The sequence below is a fragment of the Megascapheus bottae genome, chromosome 5 (assembly GCF_031878675.1).
Source record: "Megascapheus bottae isolate mThoBot1 chromosome 5, mThoBot2.hap1, whole genome shotgun sequence".
Classification (NCBI taxonomy): Eukaryota; Metazoa; Chordata; class Mammalia; order Rodentia; family Geomyidae; genus Megascapheus; species Megascapheus bottae.
The window spans coordinates 48,004,406-48,025,947 of NC_143513.1; the positions used below are offsets into that span (position 1 = coordinate 48,004,406).

Below are 21,542 nucleotides of genomic sequence, written 5' to 3' on the forward strand. Positions count from 1 at the left end.
TTCACTTATTTATTAATCCAGTAAGTGTTTACCAGGAACTTACAGTTTCGGCATCACTATTTGACTCTGGAGATATGAGTAAGTAACAAAGAAAAATATCTGCCTCCAAGGGAATAATAGATAATAAACATGTACAGTCTGGTCATGTCAGAGTACAAGAAATATAAACCAAAAAAAGGGAAAAGAGACTCAGGAGAACATTGATAAAATGTTCAGGAAAATAATTTTGAGAAGCTGCCAGTTGAGGTGGATCTGAAGAAAGACAGTCAGCAGAGTCTGGGAATATTTGGTAGAAGAATGTTTCCAGAAGAAGGTGCAACATCTGGAGGTTTTGCGAGCTTAATGTTCTTCAGAAATAGGAAAAAAGAACTCAGAGAACCCCAAGTACAGTGGACACAAGTCTGAAGTAATAGGTTTTTTTTTTTTTTTTGCCGGTCGTGGGGCTAGAACTCAGGGCCTGGGCACTGTCCTTGGACTTTTCTCAAGGCTAGAGCTCTACCCTTGAGCTACAGCACCACTTCCAGCTTTTTTTCTAAGTATGTGGTTTCAAGGAATTGAACCCGGGTCTTTGTGCATGCTAGGCAAGCATTCTACCACTAGGCCAAACTCCCAGCACAGTAATAAGGGTTTTGAGCAGGGCAGTGGTACCTTTAAAAATTTTGGCTGTAGAGAATATCCTGAGACAGAGAGGAGAGACAGAAAAGACTAGTTCTGAAGCCTTTGTATCACTTCAGTAATATGTGAGGGTGACTTGGACTGGTAAGGAAGCATTAGAATTACTGAGAAGTGGTAGGATATAAATGGTTCTGAAATTACAGCCAAGAGAATGAATTGTTGGATAATATGTAGGGCACGAGAGCATATCAAAGGGATTCTTGAGAGTTTTTATGAAGAGAAATAGAGTGAAGTTAGATGAATTGCTATTTTGAGTTGAGGAATATTAAAGATTTATGGAATTATTAATTTGGAGTTGGACTTGTTAATTTGGAGATTGTTATTAGATGTCTGCAAGGTGTTATTACATAAGTGATTAGCTATATGAGTCTGAAGATGAGGGAAAGATAGGGGCTAGCATATAAATTTTGGAAACCTTAGTGTTCTGATAAGATCGAAATGATAAGATAGGATAAGATCACTTCTGAAGGAACCATGGTCAGAAACAGGAGATCTGAGATCCTGGTACTGTGGTTTCTCAATTTTCAGGTTGGGAAGGAGATGGATCTAGCCAGTGAACAAGAAGAGATGTAGGGGTGTGTCCTGTTTGTGTCCAGCAAAGAAAGAGTTTGAAAAAGGAGGACCTGATTATTTGTGACAGGTGCTGCTGAGGAGTTCGGGGAAGGTGTGGAAATTGCCTGCTGGAACTGGCCTTGTGGTAGCCATTGCTGATATTTGTGGAGTGGAAAAGACAGGCACTTGATGAAAATGGACTGAAAAATGAATGGAAAGAGAAAAAGTTGCAGTCATGGATTCTTTTTTTGAGAGAAATTTTAAATAAAGAAAATAAAGAAAAAGAATTGCAGCTAGGAAAGGTTGAAGGGTTAAGAAGCTTTAAGGTAAAACATAATTTTGGAATACAAAGATCTCATTTAATTTTTCTCTTTGAAAAATAAATTTAAACTGGGGCCGGGAGTTTGGCCTGGTGGTAGAGTGCTTGCCTAGCATGCACAAAGACCCGGGTTCGATTCCTCCGTACCATATACATAGAAAAAAGCCGGAAATGGTGCTGAGGCTCAAGTGGAAGAGCTCTAGCCTTGAGAAAGTCCAAGGACAGTGCTCAGGCCCTGAGCTCAAGGCCAGGACTAGCAAAATAAATAAATAAATTAATTAATTAAAAAAAACAAAAACTATAAAAATCTCATCAGAGGCTTGACTAATGCTTTCAGTTTTATAAAAATGGGGAAAGCATCATTGGGAGAAATATAGCCTACATTTCTTGTGGTACTAAAAGTCTTTCTATAAAGGTATTAGATCTGATTGTAGCTATCCGTGCTTTATTCCTTGCAGTTTTCAGATGATAGATGATATCTTTGAACTAACATAAAACAGAATGTCCCTGTCTAAGATTTTTTGTACACCTAAAAGAAATTTCAAAATAAAAATTTAGAGACTACCTCTAGTCTGAAGCCAAGTTGGTAAAGCATTAATTCTTTTGAAACATCTAAAGAGAGTTATAAGAGTCACTCATTTTTTCGAGTAATTATTCCTACTTAAACAGGATCATTTCATGAATATGCCAGAGATTTAAACTGAAGTGCTTAATACTTGGACAAAAACTAGCTGATACAGTTTACTTGACATATATATATATATATATACTGATAGGAAAAGTTAGCTTTGGTTAAAATCAATTGAACACATAATTATATACTAATATTTTTATGTAGGAGAAATATTTCCATTGAAACAACTTCTTAGTGCTCTTGGAGTAGTGACATTTACTTCTATTTGTACAACAACTAGTTTTTAGTTGTACAATAGCTAGTATTTTTAATTTTAATTTTATGCTAATTGCACAAGTAGACTAATAGTGAATTTTTCCTATACACCTACCTCTAAAATACAATTTCTTAGTTGTAGTGCCTTATGTTACTTATTCATGTGGGTAAAGTGCTTATGTACATAATCAAAAGAGGGGAATGGAGGTGCAGCATGTGTGGATAGGTTCTGCTTCTACTCAGTTGTGCACATATTGTGGATGATTCATCAGCTCTGAATAAGGAAGCTAGTTATTTGTGTATGTCTTAAAACCAGTGCTTCATAGTTTCATTCCACCTTTGATCAGACGGAACATTTTGTTTAGCTCTCTTTCTCTCAGAAGACAGTCTTGCTTCCTGATTGACATCAGTGATTATAAAACACCCCCAATTATTTTGATGATGCTTGCCTGCCAATTTGTAACTATTTATTTGAATAGTTATTTGGTGAAAGTGATTGTTGATGTGTTTCCTTTTTCTCAACTTGTTCCCTCCAAGTTTCTACTGGAGGTTGGTTATGAATATGATTTTCCTGTTGGTAAATGTAAATTTTGCCTCCTTGGGAATTTTCTTGGTGACAGCCCATACAGGTAGAAGTATGGGCTTCATAGGTAGAAGTTCAGCTTGCCTGAACCAAGAGTCATGACTGGTGACAGACCTTAGGCCAAAATGTGAACCCCAGGATCGTGAATATACCTAAAAATTTAGCATTTCCTCACTCCTTCATAAATATTATGTTATTACTGGGGTATAAAAGCTCTTGTCTTGGCTGAGCACTGTTCTAGTCAGTTTGTATGCCACCTGTTTGTATACTTCTGAACAGTCTTACTAAATCCAATGCTATTATTATTGTTAGCATAAGTAAAGGAATGTTGCCCAGAGCCTGCACTGGGAACTCAAGTTCCTAATGAAACTCATCTAGGTGTTTTGCCTCTGAGTTAGTATTTCTGTATACCTGTTTATGTAGTTCATCTAGTTGTTTTTTTCCTTATCAAACGTGTTTTATCTCTTGAAGTTTTGAGGTAAATTACCTTGGGTGGGTGTGCCAAGAAATAGCTGAGCCAAAGTGGATCCATACTGCATTTTGGTTCTGTAAAGTCAGGTAATCTTGCTGGTGTGGTTAGTTAGCCTTTGGTCATAGAAGATAGGAGTGGCTCAAGTAGTAGAGTGTCAGCTGTGAGCAAGAAAGCCAAGATGGAGCATGAGCCACTGAGTATGAGACCCATATGAGCATGAGAGTGTAAGGGGGGAGGGAGGGAGAAGGAAGAGAAGGAAGAAGAAGAAAGGGGGAGGAAGAGGAGGAAGCGAGGAGGAAGAGGAAAAAGGAAGAAGTGGGGAATAAGGAAAAGGAAGGAGGAGAAAGGAAGAAGGTTGAGGAAAAGGAAGAAGGGAAGGAAGTTTAAAAGAAAGAGGAGGAGGAGAAGAAAAAGAAAGGGGGTGGAAGGAGGAGGGAAGGAGAAACAAAGAAAGAGAAAGACAGAGGGAAACCAGTTGTGATGGGGCCAGTGAGGAAGCGGCTGTGTTTAAGACATACATTTTAAGCACCTTAAATGAGGAATAGAAATAAAATTAATGGAATAAGGTCCATGGGGATAGGATTGATAAAGCTAAGCAAATTTTGCTATGTATTGTGATAAGTCAAAACTCCAAAAAGTTTAAACAGGATTCGTGTTGTTGAAAAGAAGAAAAGAGAAGTAATGATAGCTTTCAAGTTCCTCATGTTGAGTGGTTCCTGCAATTCTTGAAGCTGTGCTTTCTTTAAAGAATATGGCAGAAAATTGAGTTGTCTACATGTAGGGCAACTAGAAGAAAATGTATCTTTGGACCATATAGGCAGCAAGTGTACTTGGAGTCTCTGGAGCCCACCCAAATAATCTTATATCAGAGGGGAGAAAAGAACCCTATTCAAATTATGGAACTTGTTTCCTTCTGGGCTGTGCTCCTATGATATTACAAAGCCTCTTCGTTATATTATCACATTATATCCAGATACAGATAACAGTTCTTGTGACAAGAGTAATCATTGCTAGTCTTGGGATATAAAACCTCCCATCTCTGCCTACCTATCAAATTCTTTGTGATGCTCCTCTTTAGAACTTGATTACCTAAAGTGCAAATCTGCCGATTTTGCTTGATCTGTCTTTCTGAAGGCTCCCTTGGTTTCAACTCATATTGTATTTTCTGTTGCATTTCTATGGGAATTATTTCTTGTGTTACATTTATTTGTGTAAGTATCTGTGAGAGCTGCAGTTTTGTCTCATTCATCTTTATACCCCCTGGAGTGCCTATTACAAAGCTCAGTAAGTGCCTAGTAAATGAATAGAACACAGGGAAAAAAATCCCTTAGGAGTAAAACACAGTTACTTTGCAAGGCTTTCTTAGCACTTTCCTTCACAAATTCCTAGGTATTTTTTTCTGTTTTTATTTTTTTCCTTGTTCTTTAATAACCTTTCTTTCATGGTTCAAAGCCTTAAAAAGATCAGGATTTGTGCGGCACACGGATTTGTTTCATGGTTTCTGTGACAGTCTTAGCTAGTTATGATAGTAGTCATAGTTACCACGCGTTTATATATGGTATCTTCAGGGTGATCTCATCCTTTAGGTATTGCACCTAAAGTTTTAGTGTATGCTACTACAGCAAAGTGGGCAATGGATTACACTAATTGGTCAAAGCATTGAGGCTGTCTGTAGCTGTAGACCAATTGCTTATTACCTTCTCTTATAAAGGTTAAGAATGAGTGAAGTAAGCCAGACTCAAAGGAACATAGGCTCAATGGTTTCCCTCATTTGTCATAATCAGTAGAAACCTTGGGCTCTCCTAGCAGAGATTTACAATAGAACAAAACCTAGATATTTAAGTCCATATAGAATGATGCTAAATGAAAGGACCTCCAGGATATAGAAACAAAAGCGATATAATGAGTGGTTGTTGTCTGTAGTGTACTATGTTATCTCTCATCTCTTTTACTGTCCCTTGGTTAACTCATATTGTTACAGTATCTCACCTGGTTGTCTGATATATTGTATATATGCGTATTTGGTTATTTGAAGTCAGATAGGGAAGGAAGGAATACAAGATGAAGGGCAAGGGTAGGGGGAGGGAAATGGGGACCAAGACATGAGAAAGGGTATCAATGTATGTGAAGTAATGCACCTTCTGTCTGGTGAATATAATGTAACCCTTCTATTAATTACAATAAAATATATTAAAAAGATTAAGAATGGATAACAAAGTGAAATTTATAAAATGATTGTGCTATATATTATTGACAGATATATAATTATATATTATTATATGTGTGAAGTAAATTTTTCATTTTTATAAAACACATTTTTCTCTTACTCTGATGTAAATCAACATCATCCTGATACCTCCCTTACTCAGAGTTCAAAACAATATATTTAAAATTATTTAGTTCTGGTTCTGGCATTGGTGCTAGTGCTGCATCCTAAACGTATACCTGTGCATACATTTTTCTGAAGGAGAAGAAAGGATTAATTGGAAGGATATAATTGTGGAGTAGAAGCACGGGTGGAGCAATGTTGTGTTAGCAAAGCAGCCATCCACTGATGCTGAGCACAGAGGCTGGAACTCTGCGTTCTACATTATCAATGCCTCTGTCTCTTTCCCTTATTTCTGCTCTTAAGATCTGGTAGTTTCAGGATTTTGGTCTAGTGCTTTTCATGGTTGAGATAGCAGGACCGGCTGCCTCTAAGGTGACACTTTCTCTGCGGTTATTGAAGATGGAAGACTTGGGTGCAGCTGAGCCTCAGAGAAGGAGGTTATTCTATGCTGGATTTGTTGGCCGTCCTGGTCAGGGCGCAGTCCTGCCTAGTCTGTAGTGGATGGTGGGAGGAACAGAGGTGCATGCTGGCCCTGCCAAACAACTTCCTCTTGGAACCTATTTCATTTTAATAAGTACTCAAGAAAGACATTCCACAAGAAACGACAATAATGGTTCAATGAGTGTTTGAGTGCCACATCATTTTTCTGGGTACAGAAGGGTGGCAGAGTAAGTGAAAACATTTCAGAGTTCTTAATATATCTGTTAGTCACGTTTATAGTGAACTAATTCTTGGTTATACCAGTGAGACTGAGTTAGACAGGGCCTATTTGTGATTGCTTTCTGTTCTTTGAGGGTAATGTATATGTGGTTTTGAACGTAAATTATACCAGTATTGATTTGAAAAGGCAAATACCAAAATAATGCCCACAGAAAAGTCTAATACTTTAATTTCTGAGTTTCTTTGGTTGGATATCCTTTCATAGTCATTTGATTGTGGTTACAGGTACAGGCTTGTTACCTATGCTTTGCCATTGTCCCAACTCTTGTTTTATTTCTTCAGTATATAAAATGAGGACAGAGGGAGAAAATTAATGAATAAATTTTATTCTATTATTTTAAAATGCAGTCAATCAGTGACAGTTTTTCTAGATTTAAAATGGAAATGCAATTTAAATGATTTATGTATGTCTATTTGACATATATTTTGGAAATGTTTTCTTCCTTTTGGAATTTTTTTTCCATCTTCTAATTAAGTGAAAATTTGTAAAGTTGGGATTAAGTTTCTCAAAGAAGTAAACACGGATTTAGAATCCTGAATTGGAAAAGTCCCTTCCCTCACAGTTGGTTTGGAAGCTTAGGTTAAGTCCTATTAGGGAGGCAAGCCTTAGTTCCTTAAGGAGCCTTTTGATGTTTGTGGGTGTAGATCCCCCCTCTTCGTCATGATACCACCAAGAGAGAGAAGTCATCACATTGTTTCTCAGTGTCTTCTTTCTCTCTCTTCTCTTTTCTTTTCTTTCTTTCTTGCTTTCTTTCTTTGTTTGTTTCTTTCTTTTTTTTTACTGCAGTCTAGGGGATTTTGTCTACCACTACAGTCTTACAATTTAATTAATGGTTCTGAGATCATTTTAGTTCTAAACATCTCATTTCTTTGATACTATTCTTTTGTGAATGTAGTTATAATGAAAATCACTTTTACATCTGAGTCTTCTCTGTTCCACCCCTTTGGCTTGTAGCATCACATCAGAGCTGCAGTTGTATTTGTGGTAGGTGGCATGGGAATAAAAGCCCATCTATTTGATATAATCCCTGAAGAAAGAGTTAATGAATACATAAGTATGTGTGTATATGTCTACATGGAAACTGCTATATATGTATTATGTAGAAACCAGTGTATATTTTGATATGAATACAAATGTTATGCCTGCAGCATTAGAAATCTAACAATAGGAAGTAAAGACTGAGATACAGACAAGTTGTTACCCAAGATGATTGAGGATCAACACGAAGGAATGAGCAAAATCCTTCTTTAAGAAGGGAATAGGCTGTAAACTTTCGCTACAAGCAGAAATGAGCCTTGACTTGAGATTTTTTGAAAGGTAAAAATGAGGATGCCTTTTTATTACTACAGTCCACTATCGACCAACTTCTGTTATTAGAGTCATGATTCTTAGCAGGCTTGCTGCTTCTTATGTAAAGTTCTTCTGCAGTGGCTCTGTCTTGACTTTAAATTTTTGACATAGATGAAGTTTATAATTTTGTCCTCCCCTACCCTGTGCTGCTCCCCCCAGATACATTTTCTGTAGTTTTCGGTGAGCTGATTAGGATTTTTCTGTAGTCATGAAACATTAGAGCATCTATTATATGCAAGATTGAAGAAAATATAGGGATAAACCTGCAGATATACAGTCTCACTTAGGATTTAACCAAGAAACTTTAGAGGGAATGTTGGAATTTCCTACGTTTGCAGCTCTGTTCACAATAGCTGAACTATGGAATCAGTTTACGTACACCCATAGAGATAAATGGACAGAGAAAATGTGGTACATACAATGGAACATCATTCAGCTTTTCTTTTTTTTATTAAAGAATTTATTAACATTGATTTTTACATCACATTTCAAATGTCATGTTTAACAAGTATTCGAGAAGGGAATCTCTATATACAATCACTGGCACATAGATTTTAGAACATAATTAAAATCAAGCTGAGGGGTTGTGTGTCATAGATACGTATTAATATATGCAATAAACATTATGTCTATAGAGTATGTAGCCCATCATAGGTTTTAATGTCTATGTAGTTATGTTGATATCTCCAAGACCAATTCAGCTTTTCAAAAAGAGAGACATTCTGTCACTTTCAATAGCTTGGGTGGAGCTGGAGATCATGTAAGGTAAAACAAGCCAGGCACAGAAGGTAAATGCCACCTTCTACATTTTATGCAGACTCATTTGAAACAGTTGAAGTCATAGAAAAGGTGTAGTATCATACTTATCATCGCTGAGGCTCAGTTTTTGTTTACCTACCCAAAAGAACTTTAAATATCAGATTCTAGCTTTTTTCTTGTTTGTCTTTTGTCCCATTTTTGAAAAATATATCCATGAAATGGTGTTTGTTTATCTTTGCTCTGTTTTTTTTGGCAAGACTTTTTGTCTCTTCTTTCAAACTAAAACCTTTACTTTAAATGTTCTTAAGTCCTTTGCGTTCAGATACATGGCAGTGTTCCCTAATAAAGATATGCTTTGTTGCATGAATATAATGATTAATTTCCTGTAGCTTTACCATTTAGCCACTATCTTTACTGCTCCTTTATGGGCAACCATAAAATTGTTGACACTGCTTCTTCTCTTCTCGTACATTCCTTAAGGACTCCATCCATTTTCAAGCTGCATGCATCCACAGAATTTGTTTGAACTGTCACCAGCACCTCCTACTGTTTATTTATTCAACGAAGACTGAGTGCTGTTTTTGTGGCACAGGAGGACAAATACATTAAAGCTCCAGCTCATGAGATATTTACATTCCAGTGAAGGAGGAAGATAAACAAATAAAGCCCATGTGTGGACACAACCCCAAATAAGGGTGAGGGAGACTCGGAAGAGGAAGATGCCCTGAGATGGGAAGGAATCAGCCAACTGATCACCTAAGGAAGAATATTCTAGGCAGAGAGCATACCAAAGAAAAAGATGTCAGGGGCAGGAATCAGCTTACAAAGAGGAAAATTGTCCACGGTGACTCAACCATAGCTTGACTAGTACCATGGGTGCTTTGCTCAGTTCTGCTTTGGTTGGTGTATACTCAACCTGTATGTATTCACACACATGTGTTACATATGCATGTATACATATATGTGTACATATACACATCTATAGTATATAGATATATCTGTATGTAAGTGTGTATGCCTAGAAGTCTTTGTTGTACAGGCCACCATTAATCAATGATGGATAAGGGATACAAAAGTCTGTCCAAGTGGGGCTAATATTGGGTGCAAATGTGTCACCTAAAAACCATTTTAAATGATATATCCCCTCCTTGCCGTGCTTTTTACTCTCCATGAGAGCATGCTCAGGTGAGCAAAGAGTCTCGCTCAGTTTTGTTTATAGGAAACCAGATATTTTTTACTTTGCTGCTGAGCTCCAGACCTCTATATTACTGCTGCCCATTCTACACTTATGTGTACTAGAGATACTTAGAACTCAGTGTGTAGAAAATAGATGTGTTCTCTCTCTGTCTCTCAAATATATACATGTATATATGTATAAATATATTCCTTCTTATGCTGTCTTCTGTATGCACTTTTCACCTAACTCTATTAGAAATTTGGATCTCATGTTCAGCCACTGATCAAGTTATTTACAGCAAAGGTCTCTTACCCTTTTTGTCTGCCCATCCTTAGTTTTTGAACCTATAGTTTCTCAAGTGGCCTCTGTTTTTCCTACCTCTACAAATCCATTTTCTACTTGCTACAAAATGAAAAGTTTATCTAGATACTCCTTTGCCTATAGTCCTGTAGGACCTTCCTTTCAAATTTGGTAGTAGCTTTCTATAGGATAAAGCTTCTAACTTAGCATGGTTCATAGGGGCTTTTTTTTGCTCTAGGACTTCACCACCTTTCCTTTAGCCTTCACAGCTGCCCCATGGAACCCTTGGTGTTTCCTTAGGCAGCTTCCAGTTCCAGGTCTTATGTGAATCTTCAAGTTCCTCAAATATTTTTCCCCAACTGGCCTGGGCAGATTGTAAGAGTCTTCACTTTATGCTACTTCCTATGTGAAATCTTAACCTGAAATACCTAACTGAATGCTCTCCAGAGTGGTGATATGAGCCTATAATCCCAGCATTGAGGAAAGTGACCATGAATGAACATGTTGACATGTTAATGATGCATAATGAGACTTGTCTTAAAAACAGACAAAACTTAATCATAACATTTTTTATATGCATATATTGCACTGTGTGATCGTTCTGTTTTTTTTTTCTTCTTTGTTTGTGAGTGTCATCCCTGAGCTTCTTTTGCTCAAGGCTACTTCTCTACTACTCTACTACTTGCGCCACAGCACCCCTTCTGGCCTTTTCAGTGTATGTGGTACTGAGGAATCAAACCCAGGGCTTTGTGCATGATAGACACTCCCACTAAGTCACATTTCTAACCCCTTAAGGTTTTGTTTTTTTTTTTGGTTATTGTTCAAGTACTGAGACTTGAATTCTGGGCCTTATGTTCTCACTTATCTATTGCCCAAATTTATCATTCTCCACTTGAGACCCATTTACAATTCCGGCATTTGCTTGTTAATTGGAGATGAGTCTGACAGACTTTTTCTTCCTTAGCTAGTATTGAATCATAATTCTCAGATATAGGTCTCCAGAATAGGTAGGATTATGTGCATGAACCACCAGCACTTGGCTTTAAGATTCCCTCCCCTCCCAAATAGGTTTATCCATTAAATGTTTAGAGTTATTAATCTAAATTCTATTTTCAAGTTAGATCTTATCTAATCTACTTACAATTTTAATCTGATTTCTCACACACATACATTTGGTAATTCCAGATAATCTCATTATCCTACATCTGTATGCTTTTTTTTTAATGCAAGAGATTGAACTCAGGGCTTTCTGTGTGATGCTAGCCAAGCACTCTAGCACTGATTTTCTTTATTTGTAATCACTCATTTGATTTTTTGAGTGTAGAAAGCAAGGCTATTGACATTGTTGTACACAGCAATGTATACTTGTTGAATGAATAAATAAAGAAATCAAAGAGGTATTTTATTGTGTTATGCTCTGTTTTCATCCAATTTAATGGGAAAAAGAGACATAGGAACAATTTAGAAGGAATGACAGATACAACACTTACGACTCGTATTTTCTTGGGGGGAGCGACATTGTAAGACAGGAGAGAGAGAGATTGTCTAAGAAAAATTTTAGCTCTAAAAATATGGGGTTGGGAAATTCATTAACTATTTTAGATATTTATTAAATATTTGCTAGATACTGAATCTTGTCTTAAATGGGGAAATTAAAAAGAAAGGTTCAATCGTTTGCTTTCCATGACCCTTAAAATGAGACAAATTCTAGTGATACAAGATATTTTATGATCAGCATATGACTAAATCCTAACAGTTCAAGGAAGAGGTGTTGTTAGTTCTGAAAAAGAGTATTTGTGGATAGAGAGATGGGCACAGTTAGAATCTCAAGTCTTGAGTGAGATGGTGGAATCAGTTCCACTCTGCAAAAACGTGTTGGAATAAGTTAATACTTTTCAGGTATGAAGAAAACAAGTTATTTCTTGGCTTTGATGTACACAATAGCTCTGTGTTAAGAAGAGCTGAAAGGTGTTGTTTTTATGAGCTTTTGTGTTTCAGGAAAAAATAACGTTGGATTATATTCATGGTGTCATCCCCAACTGGTAAAAGTGAAGATAATTTCCCCGTATGGGAGCCAGGAGATGAGTAAATGAAGAAAGGAGGAAGGGGAAATACTTTGCCCTGAGCCTTTTGATCACTAATGTATAGTCAAGCTCTGGGAGCTTGGGGAAGAGTGAACACTTATCATTGACCACAGTAACTACTTCTTATTGTACCTTAACTTGTAAATAAGTGAATATTTAATGATATCAGATTCATGTGCAACTTTTAAATTTCTTGTCTGAATTTCTCAGTTTTGTTGTTGTGCCTTAATTTATTAATTTTTGTGTTTGTTTGTTTCAAGGACAAATTATAGATCAGTCACTCTCCTGTAGGGGTCGCTAAGAGAGTAGTAGTTTGGCACTCTTCCTTTGCCACCCAGCACCTTTGTGGCATGACTTGGCACAATTCGCCTAAGGATTGTGAGACCTGGCTTGTGTTAGTATTTTATTTTTGAGAGTGGTATAAAGTCTGACCCCACAGACAATTATACAGGCTCGTCAATTATGCATTCTTGTCACTTTGGTTCTATAAATGCTACACCTGCTCATTTTTTTAACCTCATATATTTGGTGCATGGTTATTCTAGAGCTCTCATTATGGCTCATTTGCATATGACAAATGTATGCACATGATACATTCAACCATCACCTCTATTTTGCAGCATTCATGATGGTAGTCTAAAGTTGGACTTCTGTAGGACCTCAGATGATTATTTAATAGAGTTGCCACTCAGGACACTAGCTTTTTTCTTCTGGTTTCTAGAAATTTGAATTGAGCACAATGAGGTGCATCGCCTTGATTAAATGTTTTTCCTCCTGTGCAATCAGCATTAGCTGTTTGGCTCCCACTCCGTATTCTTTTGAAGCAGCCTGCATTGCAAATCAATATCTTTCTGAAGAGTCTGTGTTGTGAATTGCCTGGACAGCAGATGCACGGTTACTTTGGCTGCAATGCTGCTGCAGCACCGGGTTACTCTGCCTTCCTGGGAACTCCACAGGCAAGTCCATCGTGTTTGCAGAAAAAAAACCGAGAATTTCTTTTGGGGGACAAACACTGAACTGTTAAAGCTGTTGGTAGTGGATCTTAGCATCTTCTTTGTGCTCTTATGAAACCATTTTTTGGTCTTGGATCAGCTTCTTCTGGATGATTTCTGGATTTTTTTTTCTTTCGCTTGTGCTTCCCCCTTTCTCGGTTGTAGTACGGCCATACCATTTCAGCTTGCTAGTGCAGAAAGATGTGAATTCTGTGGCTGTATGAGGCTGGCTTGGTGCAAGCACATTGCTAGATATATGTTAAACTGTTCCAGGTGAATTGAGCCTGAGGGAGACAACAGCAGAACGGTAAGACGGAGCATGCCTAAAATTATAGCAAGGGTTTAATTTGGAGCATCTCGGCAAGTCTGAATCCTGACTCACTCATTTACAACTTGAAAAGGATTCATTTTATGCATGTCATTTTACTCTCTCTCTTCTATTTATCTGCCAAAACCATCACAGATTGATCAAGGGGCATTTAAATTAGGGATCTGTCAAGGAGGTTACTCATGAAAGAGTCCCCGGAGGCTCCCCAGGCTTTTGCTTGTAGTTTGTAAACACCAGTAACATTGATGAGGAAAATGTTCAGCAACTGCTTCTTTGCCTTGTTTGAGTCTTATTTCTTTGGAAACTGGTCATATTGTTTATAGCCTGAAGAGATCATACAGATAGTTTTGACTGGCTACGTGTGGCCGAATGCCCTCTGAGTCAAGCAAGTGAAGGACAGGAGAGCACTTTTTTCATTTGGGTAAACTGATGTCTATGAATTTAGCTGGATTGGAGCTGAGTAGAATAATTACCTCTAATATATTTAGGGATGTGGAGCTTCCTCCTGGCTCATCCTAGCCTCTCCACTCCTCCCCTGGAGCACAGAAATGCACCTGCTCTATGTGTCTGCTGTTGAGCAGAGGTCAGTGTGCTGGTATTTTGCATCATTACACCTGTAGTGGTTCTGCTTTCATGTACGGAAGTACTCATTCTTCATGCAGTTCCACTTGAAGTGCTGGCTCTCCAGTGGATTATTAGCATTTTGGATGCTGATGGAGAGCCTCTGCATGCCTGAGAGACCAGGGCAGCAGACAGGCTACTCCACCAGGCTGCTTCCCTGCTCCTAAAGAAGATAACAATCAAGAAATGGAAATGTAAACCTTGATGCTTCTGAGGTTGAATTTTCTCTCTCTCTTTTTTTCCCAATTAGCACACAGTATCTGATAATGAGGGGGTTTGAAGTTGAAGGGCATGTTTTAATATTGTTCACAGTGAAACTAATACATTGTATGGTCTTGTTGAGTTTCTAGAGCCATCTGTTTATATAGGTACTAAATATTAAGGATGCTAGTATTTTATTATTATTATTATTTTTCACTTTAGATATTCTGCTTATCTATTTATAACTTCCTAATGCAGGTGAAATGTTAATGTAATAGACTGAATATTTGTTGAGAAAAATCATCTGTAACTTGGATGCTGGCTTTAAGCTTGTTCTATATAATTTTGTGACATAAGTATGTTTAAGAAGGAGTACCTCATTGTTTGATAGGCTAATTGAGAGAAAAATTGGTAAGATGTCAGTACAAAGTAAGTAATTTCTGGAAGTGAAGCTTTAAATGTGTTTATTCTACTGTTTACTAGGAAGGTTGGATATTGATTTTTTTGGGCATGAATAATTGCAAAGAGAGTTAAAATTCCTTTTATTTTGATTATTTCCTAAAGATACAAAGATGAGTTATAATGCATTCTTACAATAATATTTAGAAGGTGATGAGCCCCATGTTTGCTGTTTCTTTTTCTCAGGGTATAGATGATATGTTCTAGTTGTTTATACTTTTGCCTTAACTTTGGGCAAGCTGTGAGGTTTATTTTTATTTCTTTTCATTTTGTAACAGAAGGAAATGTGCATTTGCAAAAAGTATTTTTTAAAAGGGGAATAGTAAAGAAGCAATGTGACAGTGATTCTGTAATTTTATTTTCCCCCTCTCAGTACAGACCTTTATTAGCCATCTACTATATATAAGACATTGTAAAGAATTCTGTGAAGGAAGCACAGAGGAAATAGAAGACACTTATATGTCGTCGTCATCCTAGTAGTAGTAGTAGTAATATTAGTGGTTCCCTTAGAATATGCTCTATCATACTTTCTTATAAATACTAAATTAGATGTTTTAAGTATTGTATTTCCTGCTTAGGAGAACCCTACTTTGTAGCATTACTTCAGCCCACTCATTTTTAGGCATGAGTTTGTTGAATAGACATTTATGGATAGCCTACATAGCCTACTGTGTAACAGTGATGAATAAAACTGATCTGGCCCCTGTCCTCATGAAGCTTATTACAATCTGCTTGTTTTTTAAAAAAATATTTCAAGAGAAATTCTGTGACAAAGTTTTAATTTAATTTCATGTTTTTTCTCTATTTTGGTAATCATGAAAGCGATTATACTTCATTTGTTTAAAAACAGTGTTTTAAATGTACATTACATAAAAGTGACCATTTTAATAATTAAAGAAATTACAATTTAGTGGCATTGACTACATTCAGTTCCTTATGGTCATTACCGCTATTCATTTCCACACTTCCTTCATCATCCCAAATGGAACCCTGAAACTATTAAGGAATAATTATCGCTCTAATTTCTGTGCCTATGAATTTGTGTGTGTGTGTGTGTGTGTGTGTGTGTGTGTGTGTGTGTGTGTGTGTGTTGTTGTTGTTCAGGATTACCTCTGGGCCTGTGCCCTGTCCCTGAGCTTCTTGAACTCAAGGCTACCGCTCTAGCCTTGAGCCACAGCGCCATTTCCTGTTTTCTAGTGATGAATTGTAGTTTCCAGGCTGTCTTTGAACCGTGATCCTCAGATCTCAGCCTCCTGAGTAGCTAAGATTATTGGTATGAGCCCCCACACCTGGCCAGAATTTCATTTTTTTTAGTGTATGCTTTGATTTTTATATGGAAAAGACAACATTCTCCTTGCCCCACCTCTACCTTTTTATATGAGGTCACTAAATCAAGTTCTGATTTAGACAACATATGTCTTTCAGAGCCAAACAAAATAATAACATAGCCATTTAGGGAAAAAGGCATAGAAATTCATAGAAACAAGGCATAGAAATCCAAGGAAGGAACAATCTGTGGATATATTGTTTGGACTTTTTAGATATTCTGGTAATTGAGCATGATAACTGCTGAGATTTTCATGTCTGTACTTATCTGATAGAGAACAAAGTGGGCAGTTGGATTGTAGCTTTTGTCATTATTAACATTCAGACTTTACCCAATGTTCTTCTAAGTCCTTTACTCAATCTAACTTCTATAATCAAAGACTGGTCAAAACCCTGCTCAAGTCTCCTGATGTCCACTGAAGGCTGTCTTCCACTTCCAATTCCTGCTTTCAGTAGAAAGTTGGCCAGAAACCTCTAGACACCCTCTGATGTATCAGAGAGCATATAAGAAGATATAAGAATGATGTTGCAGCTGGCAGATTTCCATTACATGGTGAGAGACTAGCTTTATCAACAGTTTTCTCTTTCTTGAATTTCTCTCTGATACTGCTCTTGTTCGGATGGTTTTTCTGATCAGGTATATTACTGAGAAAGCCATGTTGAGGTCTTTTATCTGTCCATGTTTGTCATCAAGTGATCTGATGATTCATAGAGTGGATTAGTCAACATTTTATATTCATGCTTTGAATTCCCTGTCCAGAGACCCAAACATACATAGAAAGGGAAGAGTCAACATAGTAATGTCTATTACCTGAGTCTTTCCATTTTCCCAGGTAGCCTGTTCCTTCTTAATGAGTTTTATTGCTTATTTCCTCTTTGTTTTTCTGTTATGGCCTATCTTTAATATGAAGATGATTCAGGATTAGATTAGTAAAATGTATGTTTGATTGAGTATAGAGCTTCAGAGTGGGGGTGGTAGAGAAACAGAGAAGACAACCACAGGCCAGTCATTCTGTGCTGATTCCAAGCAGTTTTTACTTTTACATAACAGGGGATGAAAGGGAATGAGAGAAGTATTTCAGGTCATGACAGTCCTTTGTTTAGGATATAAGTCTCTGGAGACATGTAAGACAGGTAACAAAGTGGTCAAGAGCTTGTACTTTGTAGTTTGACCTCATCTGACATCCCTGTAGCCTTTGGATATATTGCTTAATTCCTATGTGTCTTAATTTTATCATCTATAAAATTGATACATCTTTATGGGGGTTGTTGTAACGATTGAGAAACTATTTTTAAATCAGTTTTCTTTGTAACCATGACAGATGGCTAGCTGAACATCTCATGTAGAAGTCCTCAGTTTCCATCTTTTTGTCTAGCAATTGCATTGTATCTTGCTAAAGATCTGGGACCAATTTTCTTGATTATACAGCACTATGAGTATTTCTTTGGATTAGTGGGTAATGTATATATAGTGGACAGAAACAAGGTGTAATAGAATGTTCTAGTTTTTTGTTTCTCATCTGACAGGCTTTAAAAGTGTATGTGTTCATTAGACTTACTCTTCTTCCCAGCTGGTAACAGATTTGCCCTAGAAGCCTATTCCTCAGCTAAATGAGATCTGGCTAAAAATACAAAGTTGAGAGTAATATGCTTCTGGAGGCACTGGGGTTTGTTTTCAGGTGGCAGACAAGCAGCAGGATTAGAGCTTCCAACTGCTTTGCTCTATTCACCTTGTATGTCTCCATGAGGAATCACTATTGACTTTTTTCAGTTGTAGGAAAGGTTTACAAAAGTCTTCATGAAATTATTAGGTCTTCATTATTAATAGATTACTGTTAAACTTATTACCACTGAAATTTTAGCTCTTTGCAGTAGACGAACCAATTGTTAGAGCTGCATTCAAAGATATTTCCCTTTGCTTTTCAAAGGGTCATTGTTCCCTGTATTTCTCTTCATAAGCTCTGTGTGGTTAGTGACCCACATACGAATCTCTGAAAATGCGAAGAGCTTCAAAAGTCAGTCCTACATTGAGTGATGCCCTATATTTTTCTGAAAGTTTTTGGTTGAGTTTGTGTGTAGATTGATTTTTATTGGAAGACAAACATCAAACTTTTAAAACTTGAGCATAGCAGTTGATGTTAGTCACTTAATTATTATCCTTATGCTAATAATGTATTTAAATTTTATTTTAAAGATGGTTGTTATATGGTTATTTGAAATTGGATAGGGAAGGGGGGAAAACAAGATGAGGGGTGGGGGTGGGGGGAAGGGAAATGGGGACCAAGACATGTGAAAGGGTATCAATGTATGTGAAGTAATGCACCTTCTATCTGGCAAATATCATGTAACCCTTCTATTAATTACAATAAAAATATATGAAAAAAAGACAGTTGTTATAGGTGAAGAAATGTAAGTTGTATTTATTTATGTAGCCATGTGCTTCAGAGCAAGAACCAGATTACACAATTTTATTTCTCCTTCAAGGGAGGAATTTAAAAATATTTATAATCTTTATTTTTAAATGCTGTTCATATGGTTACCAGGGAAGGAATTCAGGTTCTATTGGATCTGTCATACCTTTACAATATGTTCTTTTCAGCTTCCATTTTTTATATTATTGTACTTTTTTGTATTATTCCATTTTCATATTATTATGGATGTTCTGTCTTGCATGAGAGACAAAATAGCAAGTGATAGAGATTTGAGGTATAAACCTAAAAGAAAGACTGGTTTGGTTTAGCACAAGTAAGCTAGGATAGTTCAGTGGAACTTACAAATTGAAAAACAGGATTCAGATAACACCTGAGTCTGTCCTTTGTACAATCTGTTAATAGGAAGGATAGCTTCGATAGACCTAAAAAAGCAAATAACAACAACAACAAAAACAACAACAAAAACCCAAACTTTCACACACTAACATATGTGCACAGCATATACCATTTTGGATCATATTATTGATTTCAAATTCAGCTCATTCTACATTTTAGTTATTGCTGCCATTCACAAGGTATGTGATCTCAGTTTTTAAATTGTTGTGGTTGGTATCAGTATCTCTGGCCAAGTTCTTTTATACTACTGCATCACATGAAGTCTTGGAAAATACACTAATGTTCCTCATGACTCAAGGCAAAACCTAATTTAAAAAAAGAAAGCTTTATTTAAGCTTATAAATTCTGGGAGAGGGGGAAAATAACCCTACTACAGGAAAATATCTCATCTTTACTAGAGTGGGAGCTTTGAGGGAATTGTGCCTTGATGAAGAAACTAGCCATACTTTGTGAACTACCTCATGTTGCTTGATACCTGTGTTTTATTGAAATTCCCCTCTCTATTACCACTGTAGCTATGGGAATTTTGTAGGTTGACCTAAGTTTGGCCATATGAACTCTTTGGATGAAGTCTCTCCCTTGCCTTGAATGTAGATTCTCATCTCATATGCCCTCACCCTCTAGCCATGGATATGAGTTGAGAAGATAAACATAGAGATCAATTCTAATATTTCACCTTTCAACACTGGATACTCATGTGGCACCTGATGTGAATGCTATACTTTTAATCTTTTTTTCTTTGCATGATAGAGTTTTAATCAGATTGTAAGTATGGATATCAAATGGGAGTCAGAGAATGTATGTATCATTTTATTTCCTTTTGACTTTTTGGGATATTTGATTCATTTTTTGATGAAACATTGTCAGAAAGAAGTTACACTTGGCCTTCTACACAACAGGAATAGAAGCTCATGCACTTTACAGCCAGGAGGTGAAATACTCAGTTCTGTTATATGGGTCCCCTCTTCAGAGAGGGCCTGTTTTAGGATACGTAGTATTCTTCACAAACATAAGTAGCAGAAAGCAGTTGAGTAAAATATTTTTAGAAACATTTAACCAAAGCTCAAACTGCTTGCAGGGCCATTAGAATTACTACAACAGTTATCCAGCCTGAAGCATTGAAGCCCAGGACAGACTGGAACAGCATAGAAGAATGTAATATCCTCAAGAGTTTTCCACTGAGTGGTGTCCATTAGTTGATGGATTCAGGGCTTAAATGAAATTAGGTCAGATCCCAAAGAAACTAGCCAGTAGAGAAATAAGGATTTAAAAACAAGACTACAATGTTAGACAATAAATTGGGATGAGTAGGAAGAGCTAGTGAAAGGGTTTTTATTGACTAGAGATGATCTTGATTTTGAAGGTACTTCATATTCATGTAGTTTCTCAGGACTAAATTTTAAGGGCCTACTATTAGTTAAAGGGAATCATTTAGAATAAGGAAAAAAACCAAGTACTAAATACTCAATACAGAATACTCATTTCAGTGCCACTGTTTTGTGTTTCGGGGATATGAAAGAATCAGAAAATGTAGTTTATTGACACACGATGTTTATGGTTAAGTCAGGAAGTATAATTAACAAATGAGATAGAACACTTAACTAAGAAGTTATTGAGTAGGAGAAAACACTGAGTACTTCACAGGGTAATGGAAAGGAAAAACAAATGTACAATGTCAGAATTTCTGCTTATTTCATAGTTTTGTATTGGCCCTGTGATAGATAGTTCTTCTCTTGAATGCTGAACTACTCTGACCCCTCCACTGCCTGGTACATGATGCATGTTTGCTGTGGTTAGCTTGGAGTGTTTTTAATTTTATTATATTTTGCATTGTCAGGATAATGTATAGAGAGGTTACAGTTACATTCACCTGATAGTAGGTGCATTACTTCTCACACATTGATACCCCTTCTCATGTTTTTGTTCCCATTTCTCTCTCCCAATCATCTTATTTTCCACCCTTCCCTTTCCTATTTCACATAAATAAACAAATAAACATATATACAATAACCAGGTAACAAAGTCAGATATAGTAACAATATGAGATTAACCAAAGGGAACAAAAGAGAAGAGAAATAACATAGTACATTAAGACCAACAATCACACAAGATAAAGCTCTTGTTTCCATATCCTAGAGATCCTTTCATTTAGTCTCATCCTATATGACCTTATGTACCTAGGTTTTGCACTATTGTAATCCTAGGAGAATCCTAGGTATGTACTAATTAGTTACAAATGAGGGAATCCATTGAGCCTATGTTCCTTTGGGTCTGGCATAGTTCACTGAATCTGATTTTTCCCAGGTCTTTCTATTTCCTTACAAATGGGGTGATGCCATTCTTTCTGATGATAGCATAGAATTTTATTGTGTATAAGTACCACATCTTGTTGATCCAATCATCTACTAAGTGATATCTGGGTTGGTAGCTTGGAGTATTTTGAACCAGCTCTCTTTCCATGTCTGCCTTCAATGTAGTAACTTGGAGTGAAGTAGAGAAGATACAATAGGAACCTAAACAAATGTTGATCACCAGAAAAATGGTTGATTCAAAGGGACATTTTTTTTAGCCCAAATG

At 36.7% G+C, this 21,542-nt stretch overlaps 1 protein-coding gene across 10 annotated transcripts in view; it reads left to right on the forward strand.

The window, feature by feature from the left end:
• Positions 1 to 21,542, forward strand: part of Cdk14 (cyclin dependent kinase 14) — a 468,058-nt gene that overhangs the window by 76,285 nt on the left and 370,231 nt on the right. The window contains exon 1 of one of the 10 annotated variants that reach the window (XM_090333067.1): positions 13,083 to 13,166. The exons of 7 other annotated variants lie outside the window; for them this stretch is intronic. In XM_090333067.1, the coding sequence (XP_090189193.1) occupies positions 13,098 to 13,166 (69 nt within the window). In that variant the 5' untranslated portion in view covers positions 13,083 to 13,097. Of the gene's footprint in view, positions 1 to 13,082; positions 13,167 to 13,402; positions 13,510 to 14,345; positions 14,367 to 21,542 lie in introns of those variants that run through there. 2 more of the 10 variants (XM_090333068.1, XM_090333069.1) reach the window with 2 other exon arrangements.